We start from the raw sequence: 15630 nt of genomic DNA on the forward strand, positions 1-15630 counted from the left end.
ATGTCCAGGGGCTGGGGATGTGGTTCAAGTGGTAGTGTGCTCACTTGGCATGCGTGAGGCGCGCTGGGTTCAATCCTCAGCACCACATTAAAAAAATAAAACAAATATGTGTGTGTGTGTGTGTATATATATGACTGCGAATGTCCAAAGGGTTCCTAAAAGCAGGATTAAAGACTTTGCATCTCTGCCTACATTTTATATCCATCTCCTTTACTCCATGTCACCTTCGATTCCAGGAACAAAGTGTGATCTGATGAGCATCTTGTGATGAATCCAAGCTCCTCACTCCCCTACCCACAGGCAACAGTACCTTCCTTATCTCAACAAGGCCTGCCTGACCAATCCTGAGATAATGATGGACAGACCACACCTGATCAAGATCACCTGCTTTGGGCTTGTGCATATTGGCACACACCTGTAATCCCAGCAGCTCAGGAGGCTGAGGTAGGAGGATCAGAAGTTCAAAGCCAGCCTCAGCAACTTGATTATGCCCTAGGCAACTTAGTGAGACTGTCTCAGAATAAAATTTTTTTAAGAAAGGCTGGCGATGTGGCTTAGTGGTTAAGCCCCTCTGGGTTCAATTCCTCATGCCAAAAAAGGAAAGAGATCACTGCTTTGGCAGCTATGAATAGCCTCCAGCTATGCAGACCCCAAACCCCTGCTCTCATTCCCCTTTTGATAAAACCTCAGAGTCACAGTTGTCCCCTCAAAAACAGGGCTAAGGACATGGGTCCCCTTACAGTTCCTTTCCTGCTCTTCACCGTTCCCCATCCTGTTTCTGTTTGGTTTCCTAGTTAGGTGGCCAGAGCTGGTTCGTTGTATTCCCAGAGTTAGGCCCTGGCCTAGGACACCCGACAACACTGTGTCCTTGCACTCTTACTCCAGAAAGGTGAGCAGGGTTGGATCAAGGAAGAAGCAGGGAAGATAAAAGAGGGGGATGCAGCCCCTTGGGTGGAAGGCTGAACAGCCCCAGGGTGGCGGCAAAGGAGCTTCAGAAACACACACACTCACACCAGCTTTTAGCCAGACAGTGGCTTTTACTGAGCTCCAGTGGGGCTGGCCTGGTGTTGCTGGTGTGGCAAGCTGCCACTGAGGACCAGTCTGTTGCAAGATGGGAGGTGCAGTGGTGCACGTCTCAGGGTTGCCCTTTGGTGTCACTGGGGTGGCTCAGAAGGGGACAAACACCAGGGTTCTCTGGAGACCAGAGCTGACCACTGAAGCCCTTCAGCCTCTCCCCCAGGCCTGCTGTGTCAGTCCCCAGGCCCTGAGGCAACGCCTGTGTCCCGGGCCTGTGGGGCACTGCTGTCCCCACTGCTCTGCGGAAGAAAGATGGCCAGCAGTACAATCAAAAGTATGAGTAGGCCACCTGCCACCGCCAGCCCCATGTAGATCCTACAGCGGATATTCTCCCAGCGCTTCTTCTGGGCGAGGGTCTTGGTTGTCTTGCTGAAGGCTGAACTCTGTGGATACCCCAGACACAGGTGGGAATTAGTGGCTCCCATGGGGCCTCTGAGCCAACTCCTCCCGTCCATCCCAGCAGAGCCTGGTCCCCTGGTCCTCCTCACACACTGCCCTGGGACTCTCCTGGTCTGCTTCTAGTCTCAGACACCAGGTAGCCCTTGGCTATTAGCCCTCCCGGCTCACCCCTGGTTAGCAATGCCAACCCCCGACCTTCAGACCCAGGCCTTCTTACTGTGTGAGGCCTACCCAATTGCACATCTAGGCTAGGGTGCCTCAGGAGACCCAGAGGCCTCCACCAAGGGCCTGGAGGCCTTGAGAACAGCCTGAGAGGCTCTCCCTCCCATCTGTGCTTGCCCGGGCCTCACACCATGTCCAGGAGTTGGTCTGAACGCTGCTCCAGCTCTGCCAGCTTCCCGTCACGCTCCAGGACTTTGTCGAAGTTGTTGAGCATGATTTCCGTCACCTCGTCCGCCTGCCTCTGGCATCGCTCCAACTCGTTCCCTGCCTGGGCACCAAGCCCAAGGTCAGGGCTGTATGAGGCTCCATCTGGCCCTAAGCTGGAACCCTCCTTCCCCCATGGGAGGTGTAACAGCATCCTTCACATAAGGCAAGATGTGGGCAGAGAAGGGCTGACCTTCCGGGTGGGTGGGGCTCCTCCCTGGTCCATCAAGGCCAGGCATAAATCAGGCCTGGCTTCCAGAGCCTCACTTCCTCTGAGCTGCCCCAGGTGGGAAGCTTCCACAGGACCCCAGACCTGCAGGCGGCATCTACCCAGTGCACATCCTCCTACAGCTTCCCACTGAACTCAGGCTAAGGTGGCCCCAAAGAAACAAGTGACTTGGTGGCAAGACAGACAGGGAGGAGAGTCAATCCACAGGGCTAGAAAAATGGTTCTGGACCAGCTCATGTCACAGTGTCTGCCTAAGCTTTCCCAGAGTGACTCCCAGGTCCCCTCCTTGGGCCTCTGGCTGGTCAGGCCTGTTCTGCTTCCTGCCCATCCCCCATCACGTCAGTGCCCACATCAGTCCCCTTCCTGCTGGGGAACCTCAGCCTCTAGCCTCCAGCCTTCCAGTCAGCACAGAGGTGAGACCAACCCCTAAATTTCCCAGCCTGGGCAGCAACTCTCACCTGAACCAACCCAGCCTACTCTGTAGGACTGGGAAGGGAAGTGCAGGTTCCGAGCCAGCTGGGCGATGGACACACATGACTAAGGACCAGGACAGGAAGCCTCCACCCCCCTACCCCCACCCCCATCCCCCATCAGCTGCAGGCCCAGGAGCAGGTCCAGGGACAGTTCAGCTCCCTCCCCTCCTAACCCTCATCCCCACAACCCTGTCCCTCTTCTGTCTCCTCCTCAGAATGTCACCAAGCTCCCATTCCTGCCTGCTCTGTGGCCATTGCCCTCAGCAGACATTCTGGCATTGGAAAGGATCTGGTAGTCCCAGAGGACTTCCTCCCCCTCTTCCTTCAGGACCCCTGAAGCTCCCCAGTGGGACCACACGCTCCCAGAGAGATAGCAGGGACATGCCCTCTTTCTGCACCACAAGCGCAGCGCTGACCCTTGCAGGTCTGGTGAGCTGGCCAGTTCTTTACAGCCTATCCAAAAACAACTCTGATGGTCAGAGATGTTCTCCTGGTGCGCTTATAAAGCCCAGTGGGAGTTTTGGGAGTTTCAAGAGACAAGCATCTGAAACCCAAACAGGTCAAATATTTACCCAGGAACTAGACAAACAACCTGCTTCTTTAGAAGGGTCTGGCAACCACAGGTGGTGGTGTGCACTCACAGGCTGGGGAAACTGGGGGAGTAATGGCTGCTTGCTTGTGTCCTCTCCCAAGTCCCCCTCTCCTCTATTGCAATATCTTCCCAGGCAGTCTTATTCCACATTCCGGAAGTCCAAGGCAAATGCTTGGGAATGGACAAAGATTCAAAAATGAGAAACATGGCTAGAGACAGGAAGATGCTGGGTGTTATCTTTTGTGTGATGACCTCTACAGCTGTAGCTATCCTGCTCCAGTACAGGGTGACACCGGGTCAGTTCTCCTAAGGGCTGGCTGTGCCCCCAGATGCAGTCAACAGCAGTCTCCCTCTCTGAGCCCAGAGAGGCCCCTTCCTGAAAGACATGCTCTATCTATCCTGAGAGAAAACAGAGACTCAGGACTCAGTGCTCCTTGGTCCTGCTCAGCCCTGGGTAAAAGGACACCAGGTGCACAGTCTCTGTTGGCATGTGAGAGAGAAAGCACTGGGGAATGTTGGAGGAGAGGACCTGGAGGGCAGGGTCCAGGCTGCCCTGCCTCACTTGTGACTCAACCCAGTGCCTGGCAAAGGGCAGACACAGCACGTGACACGTGTTTTCTGAATGGACTGAGCCTGTTTTTGCAGGGACACCACCCAGACAGTGAAGAACCAGAGAAGGACAGAGGGGCTGAGTGGGCTGGAGAAAGCGAGTGTCAGAGGGGAGCCGCTGGAGGGCAGGAAGCCCTCTGACTCCACAGCCACGGATCAAAGTGAGGGAAGTTGGGCAGAGAGGTCAGAGAGGTGGGCCAGCAGGGTACAGGGGCAATCAGCGGAGTGTGAGGAGAGGCCTGCCAGGCTGGGGTGAGGAGGGGCAGGAACGCAGAGAGGAAGGGCAGTTTGGAGAGGCACTTCTGAAACCTGCCAGGGGCCTGCAGGACATGGGGTTTGGAGCCAGGGGGAGGGGTAGCAGTTGTTGCCAGACAGGGTGGCAGTTACGCAGGAAATGTTCTTGACAGATGTTCCTGTCTGTCACTCAACCCCACCTCCACACTAGGGACAGAACCCAAGACCACACATGCTAGACAAGTGCTCTACCCCCAAGCTACATTCCCCACCTTCAAATTCCCTTTCAGGCGTTTCCAGGCCCCATCCTTAGTTTCTCCTCTGAAAATGCAGCTCCCCCAAACCTCCCTTCTGGGCTAGGGGAGTCTATTACTAGCCCAGCACCCAAGCCCTGAGCTGGACCCCAGCACTGCAAAACCAAAAGCAAAAACTGGGCCTATTGCCAGGTGCAGGGGCATGCACCTGTGAACCCAGCTGCTGGGGAGGCTGAGGTTGGAGGCCAGAGCTTGGGATCAGGTTGGGCAACACAGAGAGACAAATCAACCAACCTCCCTCTCCAACTCTCTTGTCTCCTGTATCTTGTTGAGTCTCCAAGAAGTCCTGTTCCCATCTGCTGGGGATGGGCGGGTGCAAGTTCTGTCTTGTGATTTCCCTGGCTCAGCGCTGAGCTCAGTCACAAAGAGCAGGGTCTTTGCTGTATCCTGTTCAAATCCTGCCTCTGCCACTCACCAGCCCAGTGACCAAAAACGGAGGATATGACCTTGCTGATCCTCTGCTTCCTCATCTATAAAGTGGTGGTAATAACAATACCTACCTCACAATATTAGTTGAAGATTATGTGATATACTCTAAACAAAAAGCTTAGCACAATGCCTGACACATACCAAATGCTCAATAAATGACTATCATTAAAATTAATGTATCCCCAATTTCCCTAGCTTTCCTTCACATGTTGTCTAGCAGTCAGATCTTAAGAACTGCACTACACTTGTGGTGGTGCATGTCTGAAATCCCAGGGACTTTGGAGGCTGAAGCAAGAGAATTGCAAGTTGGAGGCCAGCCTGGGAAATTTAGGGAGACCCTTCTCAAAATAAAAAATAAAAAGGGAATTTAAATACATGTATGTAAAAATATGTAAATAAAAATAAAAAGTGTTCCTGGGTTCAACTCCCATTACCAAAACAATAAATAAATAAATAATAAAACCTCTTGCTGGACATGGTGGCACACACTTGTAATCCCAGCAGCTCAGGAGGCTGAGCCAGGAGGATCATGAGTTCAAAACCAGCCTTAGCAATTTAGTGAGGCCCTAAAAAACTTAGCAAGACCCTGCCTCAAAGTAAAATATAAAAAGGGGCTGGTGGCAGTGGCTGGGGCCATACTTCAGTGGCAGAGAGCCTTAGCACCACATAAAACAAATAAATAAACAAAATAAAGTCTGTTGTCCATCTACAACTATAATTTTTTTTATAAAAGGGACGAGGATGTGGCTAAGTGATTAAGCATCCCTGAGTTCAGTCCCTGGTACCAATCAATCAATCAATTAAATCCTCTTAGTTTTCACAAAATGCACAAGCAATAAAACTCTTCTCTGTTGGACACTCCTTCCTTCTTTCTCTTTCCTTCTTCCCACTCTCCCTTCCTTTCTTTTCGCAGTGCTGGGGTTTGAACCCAGGGCTTTACACATGCTAGACAAGTCCTCTACCACTGAACTTACTCCTCAACCCTTTGTATTTTTAATTTTTGAGACAGTTTCTGGCTAAATTGTTTAGGCTAGCCTCAAACTTGCAATCCTCCTGATTTGGCCTCTCAAGTTACTGAGATTACAGGCATGTGCCAGTCCTATTAATTAATTAATTAGAGACAGGATCTCTGTGGGTTGCCCAGGCTGACCTTGAACTAACTTTCGACTCTCCTCCCTCAGCGTCTTGACCCACTGGGATTACAGGAGTGTATCACCATGCCTGGTTGTTCCTAACCTAAATAGGGAATTTTTCATGAGAACTAGCATCTAGCTATCACATCTGGTGTCATGGGCCCTTGAATCTTGAGCAGGAACGTGGCCGCCTTTCAGAGGACATGTGCCCTGGCCTAGGCACCAGGCTGCCAGCTGCTCACTCACTCTATTTCATTCCATCTTCACAACAACCCACTGAATGCAGTATTACTATCCCAGTTTTATGAGGACTTTGGCCAAAGGTGTTAAATCACCTGTGGAAGGTCACAGAGCCAGTGGGTAGAAAGTCTGGGAGTCGAACCAACTGGAACCCAGGGATGTGTGTATGTGTGTGTGCATAGCCCCAGAACCTCACCCTGATAGGCAAGGGATCCACCACTGAGCACACCCCCGCCCTGGGGATCACATGCATAACCCCTGCTACACCGGATCAGGTGAAGGAGGTCCAGGGCCTACCTGGCCCAGCCAGCCCAATCTGTGTGCCTCTGAGGGGCCTGTGGCTCGGCACCTCGATGCTCTAGGACCTGTCCAAGGTGACTGGCTGCAGGCAATCAGCTCCCACCTTTCCCATCTTGGCTTTGTTCCTGCTTTAATCCCTTTACTGTCACCACATCTGGCACAGAGGAACTGCCCAAAAAATTCTGTGTTGATCCAATGAGGCACGGAGAAGAGGAGCAGAAAAGGGAAAGGAGGAAAGGCCAGGGAAAGGGATGGAAAGAAGGAGGGGAAGAGCTAGGGACAGAGAGGGCAAGAGTGGAAGAAAAATAGGACTGGAGGTGGCTGGTGGAGGAGAGTAAGCCTGCCCCGGCTCTGACACCTCTGACACAGAGGGACCTGGGAGAGTCCAGAGATCCCCCAGTGCCCCCAGTAAGTTACCCTGGCCCTGCCTTCTTCCCCGAGGCTAAGGGCAGCCAGAAGCTTCCTCTGGCCCTGCTTGCTCTCTTGCCCTGCGTGCTCAGGAATGGGCTCTGGCTCTGTCCCCAAGCTTGGAGCACCAGTTTCCTGGTGGCCCCAGAGCTCAGTCTAACCTTCCTGCACCACTTCCCCTTCCTGCCTCCAGGTCCCTGGAGACTAAGCCATCCAGCATCCTGACCCTGCCTGGGCCACCTCCATCACACCTCTGCCAGCTTCCCAAGACTGTTTCTAGCCTGGTGCATCTTCCCAGGAGCCCCAGGGGAGGTGGGAGCTTGGGACCTGCCCTCCCTAACACCCTTGCCTTGGAGAAGCAAGTGAGGACAGCCCAGAGACTGCAGCAGGAGTGGGGTGACAACTCAGGGATGTCACTGAATGGAGGCTAGGAGGAGTCAGGCCTGGGCCACCCGATAACGTTGGTGGAACTTCTACAGTAAACAAGTTCTCTTCTCTCTCCCAAGGGATGTGTCCTCCAGCACTAGCCAAGGGGCTGGAACAGCCTCTACCACCTTGGCCTCTCAGGTTCCCACCCCCGGGCCAGGCCTGGCTCCTCTCCGGGATGGCTGGAGTGCCATCGGGCTGGAGTGCCACCACCTTCCACCCGCGGTGGCTCCCAGCTCCCGGTCGGCCAGGGGACCGCCTTTAACAGCCAAAGGTCCCAATAAGACGGGTATTGCCGACCCCACTTCACAGTGCGGAAAAGGAGGTTCCGAGGTTAAGTGACTCTCCGGGTCGAATCGCCGGGATCCCAGCCCGGGTCACCCGGTCCGCCTGCGCCGCCCAAGCAGATGGGCAGCGCAGCCCAGGGCACCGTCCCGCCGCCCCCGCCCCCGCCCGGGACTCTGGCCCGCCCGGCCCTCCTGGACCCTCACCATCGCCGCGCTGCTCCGCGCCCGCTGCCCCGGAGGAAGCCGAGGGCGGGGCCGGCGCTGGACCTTCCGAGAGGCGCGACCCAGACCTGGTAGAATCGAAAGCGGCAGGCGACAGACAGCCAAAGGTCCGCGGGGCGCCTCCTGCCGGGCTGCAGGCGCTGGAATATGGATGCCACCTGATGGACGGGTCTATGCTTGGCGGAGGGAGCTAGTTTGGTGGATAGGGATGAGCCTGCTGTGTGGGGCTATGCCCAGTGGATGGGCCATGCCCGGTGGGTGGAGGTATACCTGGTAGGTGGATGTATGCCGGGTGGGTGGGGCTATGTGTGGTGGACGGAGGTATACCTAGTGGGTGGGCTATGCCTGGTGGATTGGCTATGCCTGGTTGATGGGCTATGGCTGGTGGATGGAGATATACCTGGTGGGTGGGGCTATACTAGGTGGATGGGCTATGCCTGGTGGATGGAGGTATACCTGGTGGAAGGGTTATTCCTGGTGGATGGGCTATACCCGGTGGGTGGGACTATTCCTGGTGAGTATGTTATACATGGTGGGTGGGGCTATACTAGATGGGTGGGCTGTGCCTGGTGAGTGGGGCTGTGTCTCTGGTAGATTGGACTATTCCTGGTGGTAAAGCTATTCCTGGTGGATTAGGTTATCTCTAGTCAGCCTGCGCTAGGTGAATCTGCATGCTGGCCACCCCTCGGAAGCCCACTATAGGAAGTGGCATAGCGGTCATAGTAGCACTGTGGCCCTCCCAGGAGGCATAGGAAGTGGGTTCATGGGCTTAACAGGGAGGTGTCATTCACTCACTCATCACGCATATGTGCCTACCCCATCCATTCCTTACTGGGCCCTGGAGACATCCCCACAGGACAGGAGGGGCTTTGCCAGCTTGGTAAGTAACTGACCCGTAACTGGCCAGTCCTAACATCCCCACTCCGAGTCTCAGTGAGCACAGATCTGCACTCCACTGTGCAGGGCCTGCGTCCCAAGCTTAGATGGTGCATCCAGGAGTGCAGTGAGGAGAGTAAGGACTGCAGTCTCCGGAAGCCTGCCTTCCCAGAGTTCAGAGAACATTCCAGAATATGACTTCCAATCAGTCCCAATCCTCTCAATCCAACCCCTTCACCACTCTTCCTAACAAGCTGCTTCCAGTGCTGTGAAGACTATGGAGGAAACAGGACAGGAACCCTACCACCCACCAGGCGACTGGGCACCGGACCGAGCCCCAGGGACAGTGGGACCTGGTGGGGAGACGGAAGATCAGAAGACAGAAAGCTCATTGTGCACGCAGGGAAAGGAGGGCCACAGGCCTGTCCTGTGACCCTGACTGTGCCCAGCCGGGGGTGTGGGGAAGAGATGCTCACCCCCTCAGAACAGCCAAGAACCAGGGCCTGCTCAATCTCAGGGAAGGGACAGACAAAAGACAAACAGAATGCTCAACTTTCAGAAAATGAAAACAGGCTAATTCCTTCAACTTTTGGCTCTGGATTACAACAGGGCCATAGAAGGGAGATAGATGGCAATGGCAGCAGAGCCAGGAGGCCCTCCACCAGGCCTAACATTGCTCAGGAGCGCTTCATGACTCAGCCAGTGCTTCCAAGGAGAGGAACGAAGGGACGTGGCAGGGCCCAAGGGGGACACTGAGTCTCGCATGTCACTCTAAGGTATTGTGAAGGGTTTGCATTTTCCTTATGTCAAGATCCTCAAGAAAATTCTTGTTCTTGAGAACTGTGACAATATAGAACAGGGTGGAATGAAGAAAGTTGATGTGGTGGCCATGCCTGTATCCCAGCGACTTAGGAGGAGTGCAAGGGTGAGGCCAGCCTGGGCAACCTAGAAAGACCCTGTCTCAAAATAAAAAATATCAAGGACTGAGGGTGTCGCTCAGTGGTAAAGTGCCTGCCTAGCACACGGAGGCCCTGAGTCCAGTCCCCAGCACTATAAATAAAACAAAAAAAGACAGGGACCCCCCCTTCCTTCTGCAAACATGCTTTCCACCCCTCCAGCAGCTTGGCCAGAGGGCAGCCCAGGAGGAAGGAATGCAAGGCCCAGGGCTAACTGCGGAGGGAGGACACCTCACACACAGAGACACTGAAAGGTCTTTATTGCCCACCAGCCACCAACAGTTTCCCAGCCACACACAGGGTCCTCTGGGTCTTCCCAAGCAGCTCTAGGGACCAGTCCAGCTCTCGCCTTCTGGGCATCAAGTTGCTCCTGGGGCGTGGCAGGGGCCTCACCGGGTAGCGTTCCTTGGAGGAGCGGGGCAGGGCAGCCTAGGTGGGGATGGCACCCGTGCTGAAGAGCACGATGAGGAGGATGAAGATGAACACGACCACGCAGATGAGCACGATCATCTTCACATTCTTCCACCAGAACTTGCGTGCCACCTTCTGAGACGTGGTCTTGAAGTGCTCTGACTGTCAGGTACAAGGCCAGGTGAGGGGCCTGGGGCCTGCCCACTGGGCATAAGCCCAGGCAATCAGCTGTGAAGCAGAAGTTGCCCTCCCCTCCCACCTTCACAGATGCACTGATAGCAGGGTCACAGCCAGGCCCAAGCTGAGGTTCCTGGGCTTCAGGGACCCTCCATCTGAATGTGTCAGGGACTAGGAGTTCCCCTGCTCTTGATGTGACCCTAGCAGCAGTCTGTCTCTGGGAAGGCAGACCTTGGGGCTGAGGGCTGCAGGTTCCAGGTGAGTATATCCCCTGGCTCCAGGACTCCTTGTCCCCTGGGAGCTGTGGAACTGTAGGGAGGACCAGAGCAGTACAGGGGGTTGGAAGTAGGGGGCGCTCCTCTTTCCCCAGCTGCACCGGCACACTTGTATCTAGATGAGGCTGCAGAGGGGCACTCAGTCTCCAGAGACCAAGAAGCGATAAGCATCCCACACACAAGTCTGAAAAGCCAGATCCAGTCTCTCCGCGAGACATGGGGCCTGAGGCTGCAGCCTCATCTGAACTTGGAAATGACTTTCTCCCTAAGCCATTGGCCTGGGCCCCTAGCTGGAAAGGAAAGGCCTAACAAGATGAGTGGAGGTATTCCAGCCTTTGCAGATCCTGGCTTCAAAGGATTTCACTGCTCTTTCCAGATTCTCTTTAAGACCTACTAAGCAAGACTCCAGGAGGTTTTCACCCCCACATAATAACCCTTGGGAATGTCAAAGGCCAGAGGATTTTCCCAAAGCTGATACTTTTTCCAGGCCAAAATGACTCAAAGGCAGGCATCAAAGGGAGAATCGGTTTCAGAGGAAAGACTGAGCTGTGGCAAAAAATGTCTCCTCCCCAAACCCAGTTACTGGATCCATTTCCTGGACTCCAAACCAATCCAGAGTGGTGCTGAACTAGAATTGGGGACTCATGTCAATTCCCAGAACAGTCAAGAACCTCCCTCCCCAGCAGGCTCCCCATCTCACGGTGGCTTCCAGATCCTCGGTCTTGTTGCGGAGATGGTCCAGGTTTTCCCCACGGGCCAGGATCCGCTCCACATTCTGGGTCATGATATTCTTGACTCCCTCCACCTCACTCTGCAGGTTCCGCACCTGGTCATGTCCCCTGCCTCCGCCGGCCTCCTCCTGGAGGGCAACATAGGGGTTAGTGAGGCCAGAGGAGGAGGATCCAAGCGGCCAAGGAGGTACAGCACAGGGTGGATTGCAGTTTTTTGCAATGCTTGAGTTGTTTACAGAGAATGTTTTCATGTATCGCTTGCGTCATCAAACACAAGTGCATTTTTAAGCCCCAGAAAGTGAGCTGAAGCTAGACAGAGAGGACCAACCTTTTTTTTCAGTTTCAGGGCCACTGACTCTTTCCCGGGTGCTTGTGAGGACTCTGGGGCCCCAGAGCTGGTGTACAGTGTCACTCTCCAGTGCACAGCCAAATGCTACTTTGCAGTTCCCAGAGCCACCCCTTTCCTCGATTCCACAGGTTCTCACTAGAAGAGTGGGCTCTAGCGTAGGAGCCCTCCCTGGTCCAGCCCTTCTCCCTCTCCAGGCAGCAGTGAGAGAGCTGTTCTGCTCCTGGACCTCCGGGCAGGGAGCCTAGCTCCATGGCTGAGACCCAGCAAGGCCCCATGAGGGGCTGCCACCAAAGTTGCCCACACTTCAGCGTCCCCACCACTAGGGAGGCTGTACAGGCGCCTTCTGATCATGCAGATACTAAGGAAAACAGTGCCTGTCACGAGGCACTGGGGAAGTGGGGCGCAGGCCTCCCTGGTGCAGGCCTGCTTGTGCTGAGGCCTCAGATCAGGGTTTTGAACAAGGAGGAAAAACAGTATTAGGCTCTCCCCTTGATGGTCCTTCCGTGGGCCTCCAGAAACATGCCAGGGTGAGGGTTGGGCCAGATTATCAGGAGAACCAACTGGTTCTTGTCCTGGCTGTCTTCCTATTCACAGAGAAGGGGCTGATCCTTCGATTCAGGGGACAGATGAATCCACTGGGCGTCTGCAAGGGTCACGGTAAAAGGCCAAAGGGAGAAACTACCCCCGCCTGCCCTGGAATCTGAGACCGAGTGGCAGAGGCGCTGGCTACCTGGTGTCACAACACCGGCCAGGCCCAGCTGGAGCGGGAGGGGGGAGGGCGCTGGCGGACTCCGAGGAATTCCGACCCCCACCCCCACCGAGCCCTGCTCGGGTCCAGCCGAGGTCAGCCGAGCAGCAGGAGCCCCTGCACAGGCGACGCAGGGCATTGGCGGCCAAGCTGTCAACGCCGGGAGGCCCCGGGCGGCGCTAGCCCAGCCTCTGGCTGCCACCAGCTCGCCCTTCGCGCCCCGGCCAGCCCCGGGCCCGCACCCCGGCCCAGCCCGGCCCCCAGCCCACTTACCATGTCTGGGCGGCCGCGTCCGTCGGCAGCAGAACTCGCCCGTCGGCTTCCTGCTGCCCGCGGCCGTCGCTCACTTCCTGCTGCTGCAGCCCGCCCGCCCCCGCCCCCCGCATCCCGGCGAGGCCACACCTAGGCAGGTCCCCAGGTAGGCGGCGGCCACGGCTCCTCCGGAGCCTAGGCTCCCCGGCGCCCGGGGTCTTCCGACTCCCGCGGGAGAAAGGAAGGGTCTGGCCGCCCTCCCAGGTCCACGTCTCCCTTGGCGTCGGGGATACTAATGCCAGCGCTGGACACCCGGATCCGCGTGAGCACCCTGGGGTCAGCTGGAAAGAGAATGGAGGTGTGAAGCTTTCTTACTGGACAACCCTGTTCCTGGTTCCCTGGCCGAAAGCACTAAATTCCCCCCCACTTCTTTGGATTGTCAAATCAGGCTCTGAGGCCAGCAAGCTGGGGCGACTAGCTGTGCGACAGAGCACGACCACTTAGGCCTTTGCAGGTGCTGAGGCTGAGCTCAAACAGTGGTGGCAGGAGCAGAAAGAGGCATGTGGGGGTGCCTAGCACCGTGGCGGGAGAAAGGAGGAGAAGTTTAGGAAATGGGGGCCTGTCACCCCTCGCCTTGCCGGGTGCATTTCCCTGCAGGGTCACTGACCTCCAGGCAGTGGTCAGATGACTGCCCTGTGGACCACAGAGGGGGGCTCAGGGCAAAGGAATTTTCCACCGACCTGGCTCTGAGCCAGAGAAAATCCACTTTTCCTGGATGGTGTTTATCAAGACAGAAGAACAAGAACAGGGCCACATAGGAGGGAACCAATATTCTTGTCCTTCCCAAAAGAAATCCCAGTTCTGAGAGGGGATGTCAGCTTCTCCAACAAATATTTTTTTTAAAAGGCCTTTATAAGTTTTGGACCCATTTCAAGACATTTTTTCCCTTTGTGTACATTTATTTTGAGGTGTTAATGATTGAACCCAGGCCCTCATGAATGAACTATATATCCCAACCACTGCCCGCTCAGTTTTAACTGTAACACAGCAACTTGTACACTTTTAACATTTAAAACTGAGCATCACCCTCCCTTTCAAGTGAAACCAAAGAAAATTTAAAAATAAACAGGAACAAGGGGCTGGGGATATAGCTCAGTTGGTAGAGTGCTTGCCTCACATGCCCAAGGCCCTTGGTTCAATCCCCAGCACAATAAATAAATAAATAAACAAACAAATAAATAAATAAACAAACAAACAGGAACAAGATTACACTAGGGAATTTCACATCTAAATAAGATCGTACTATGTAATCTCAGCTACTCAGGAGGCTGAGGTAGGAGGATAGCAAGTTGGAGTTCAGCCTCAGAAATTTAGTGAGACTGTCTCACGATAAATAAAGAATGGGAATGTATCTCAAGTGGCAAAACAGTCCCAGTACTGGGTGGGGCAGGGAACATTCTACAGGTTGATTTTTCCATCAAGTGGCAAGACTTAAGTGCTCATGGGGAGAGAGGGTTTTTGTTTTTGTTTTTATTTGCAGCATTGAAGATTGAACCCATAACAACCCATTTAGCTACATCCTCATTGAGCAACATCCTCGACCTATCTATCTATCTAACTATTTATTTTCATGGTAGTGGAGATTAATCATAGATGGGCTTTACCGCTGACACCACTGAGTCCTTTTTATTTTTTATTTGGAGACAAGGTTTGACTAAGTTGCCTGGCTTGGCTTGGAACTTGTAATCCTCCTGTTTTATCCCCGCAGGGTTGCTGGGATTATGGACATGCGCCACCACCTAGGGCCTGAAAGAGTCATTTTATACTACAAGTATGTCCACCAAAATGACAACTGACTGACCCTGCCAAAGGAGAAGCCATGTCATCCAGATGCCTTCTAACCCACTTAAACATCAAGAATAGTTTTTTGGCACTGGGATTAAAATGGCCTGGTGCCTACTAAGCACACACTCTACCACTGAGCTGTACATCTAACATGAGACGCTTTAATAAATTCAAATTTACACAGTCGGGGCGCGGTGGCCAAGTCTATAATCCTAGCAGCTCAGGAGGCTGAGACAAGAGGATTGAGAGTTCAAAGCCAGCCTCAGCAATGGCAAGGCATTCAACTAACTCAGTGAGACCTGACTCTAAATAAAATACAAAATAGGGCTGGGGATGTGGCTCAGTGGTTGAGTGCCACTGAGTTTAATACCCGATACCAATCAATCAATCAATAAGTTCAAATTTATAATGTAGTCCCCATTGAATTATAAGGCTACTGGATTATCCAGACATGAACTTTGGTGGCCAGGTCATCCTACTTCTGCAGAGATTGTGGCTGCCTACTTCACTATCCTTAGGAAGCCTGAAGCATGGCCAGGTGGAGATGGTTAGAATCCTTTTTTGTTTTTAAAGAGAGAATTTTTTTTAATATTTATTTTTTAGTTTTCGGCGGACACAACATCTTTGTTTGTATGTGGTGCTGGGGATCGAACTCGGGCCGTACGCATGCCAGGCGAGCATGCTACCGCTTGAGCCACATCCCCAGCCCTGGTTAGAATCCTTAATCTCCACACTGCTGCTTTCCAATACAGCAGTAGCCACCAACTACATGTGGCTGTTGAACATCTGCAATGTGGCCAGTCTAAATTAAGGTGTATTGTAAGTGTAAAATATGCACCGGATTTCAAAGGCTTAGTATGAAAAAAAAAGAATGTAAACCTCAATAATTTATATACTGATTGGCCTATTGAAATGTTTTGGATATAATGAATTAAATAAAAGATAATAAAATAAATTTCACCTGTTTCTTTTCTTTGGTACTGGGCACTGAATCCAGGGGTGCTCTAACTCTGTGCTATACTTCCAGCCCCTTTGTTAATTTTATTTTGAGACAGGGTCTTGCTCAATTGCCTAGGTTGGCCTAGAACCTGCAATCCTCCTGCCTTAGCCTCCTCAGTCATTGGGATTATAGGAGTGTACCCCTGAGCCCAGCTTTTACTTTTTAATTTGGCTTGTAGAAATGTTTAAATTACATGAATAGTAAAAAAAAAT

General features: G+C 53.5%; 2 protein-coding genes and 1 long non-coding RNA gene across 5 annotated transcripts; 1 reads left to right on the forward strand and 2 right to left on the reverse strand.

Moving 5' to 3' along the window:
* Positions 1–1017: 1017 nt before the first annotated feature.
* On the reverse strand, positions 1018–7940 carry Vamp5 (vesicle associated membrane protein 5). Of its 3 annotated transcripts, none has more exons than XM_005338454.5 (3): positions 7781–7940; positions 1829–1966; positions 1018–1460 (listed from the first exon to the last, which is right to left on the reverse strand). In XM_005338454.5, the coding sequence occupies exons 1-3, from the start codon at positions 7781–7783 to the stop codon at positions 1251–1253; spliced, it is 351 nt and encodes a 116-aa protein (XP_005338511.1). In that variant the 5' UTR covers positions 7784–7940; the 3' UTR covers positions 1018–1250. The 3 variants fall into 3 exon arrangements, with proteins under 3 accessions (XP_005338511.1, XP_077884086.1, XP_040127551.1); XM_078027960.1 differs by lacking the exon at positions 7781–7940 and adding an exon at positions 4588–4878; XM_040271617.2 differs by lacking the exon at positions 7781–7940 and adding an exon at positions 2590–2647.
* A 1933-nt stretch (positions 7941–9873) lies between these two features.
* Positions 9874–12732, reverse strand: Vamp8 (vesicle associated membrane protein 8). The gene is made up of 3 exons (XM_078027964.1): positions 12595–12732; positions 11194–11352; positions 9874–10203 (listed from the first exon to the last, which is right to left on the reverse strand). The coding sequence occupies exons 1-3, from the start codon at positions 12595–12597 to the stop codon at positions 10060–10062; spliced, it is 306 nt and encodes a 101-aa protein (XP_077884090.1). The 5' UTR covers positions 12598–12732; the 3' UTR covers positions 9874–10059.
* An 83-nt stretch (positions 12733–12815) lies between these two features.
* LOC144368981 (uncharacterized) lies at positions 12816–15373 on the forward strand. The gene is made up of 2 exons (XR_013428395.1): positions 12816–12931; positions 14342–15373. It is a non-coding gene; the product is annotated as an uncharacterized LOC144368981 (long non-coding RNA).
* The last annotated feature ends 257 nt before the right edge of the window (positions 15374–15630 follow it).

The sequence above is a fragment of the Ictidomys tridecemlineatus genome, chromosome 12 (genome assembly GCF_052094955.1).
Source record: "Ictidomys tridecemlineatus isolate mIctTri1 chromosome 12, mIctTri1.hap1, whole genome shotgun sequence".
NCBI classification, from domain to species: Eukaryota; Metazoa; Chordata; class Mammalia; order Rodentia; family Sciuridae; genus Ictidomys; species Ictidomys tridecemlineatus.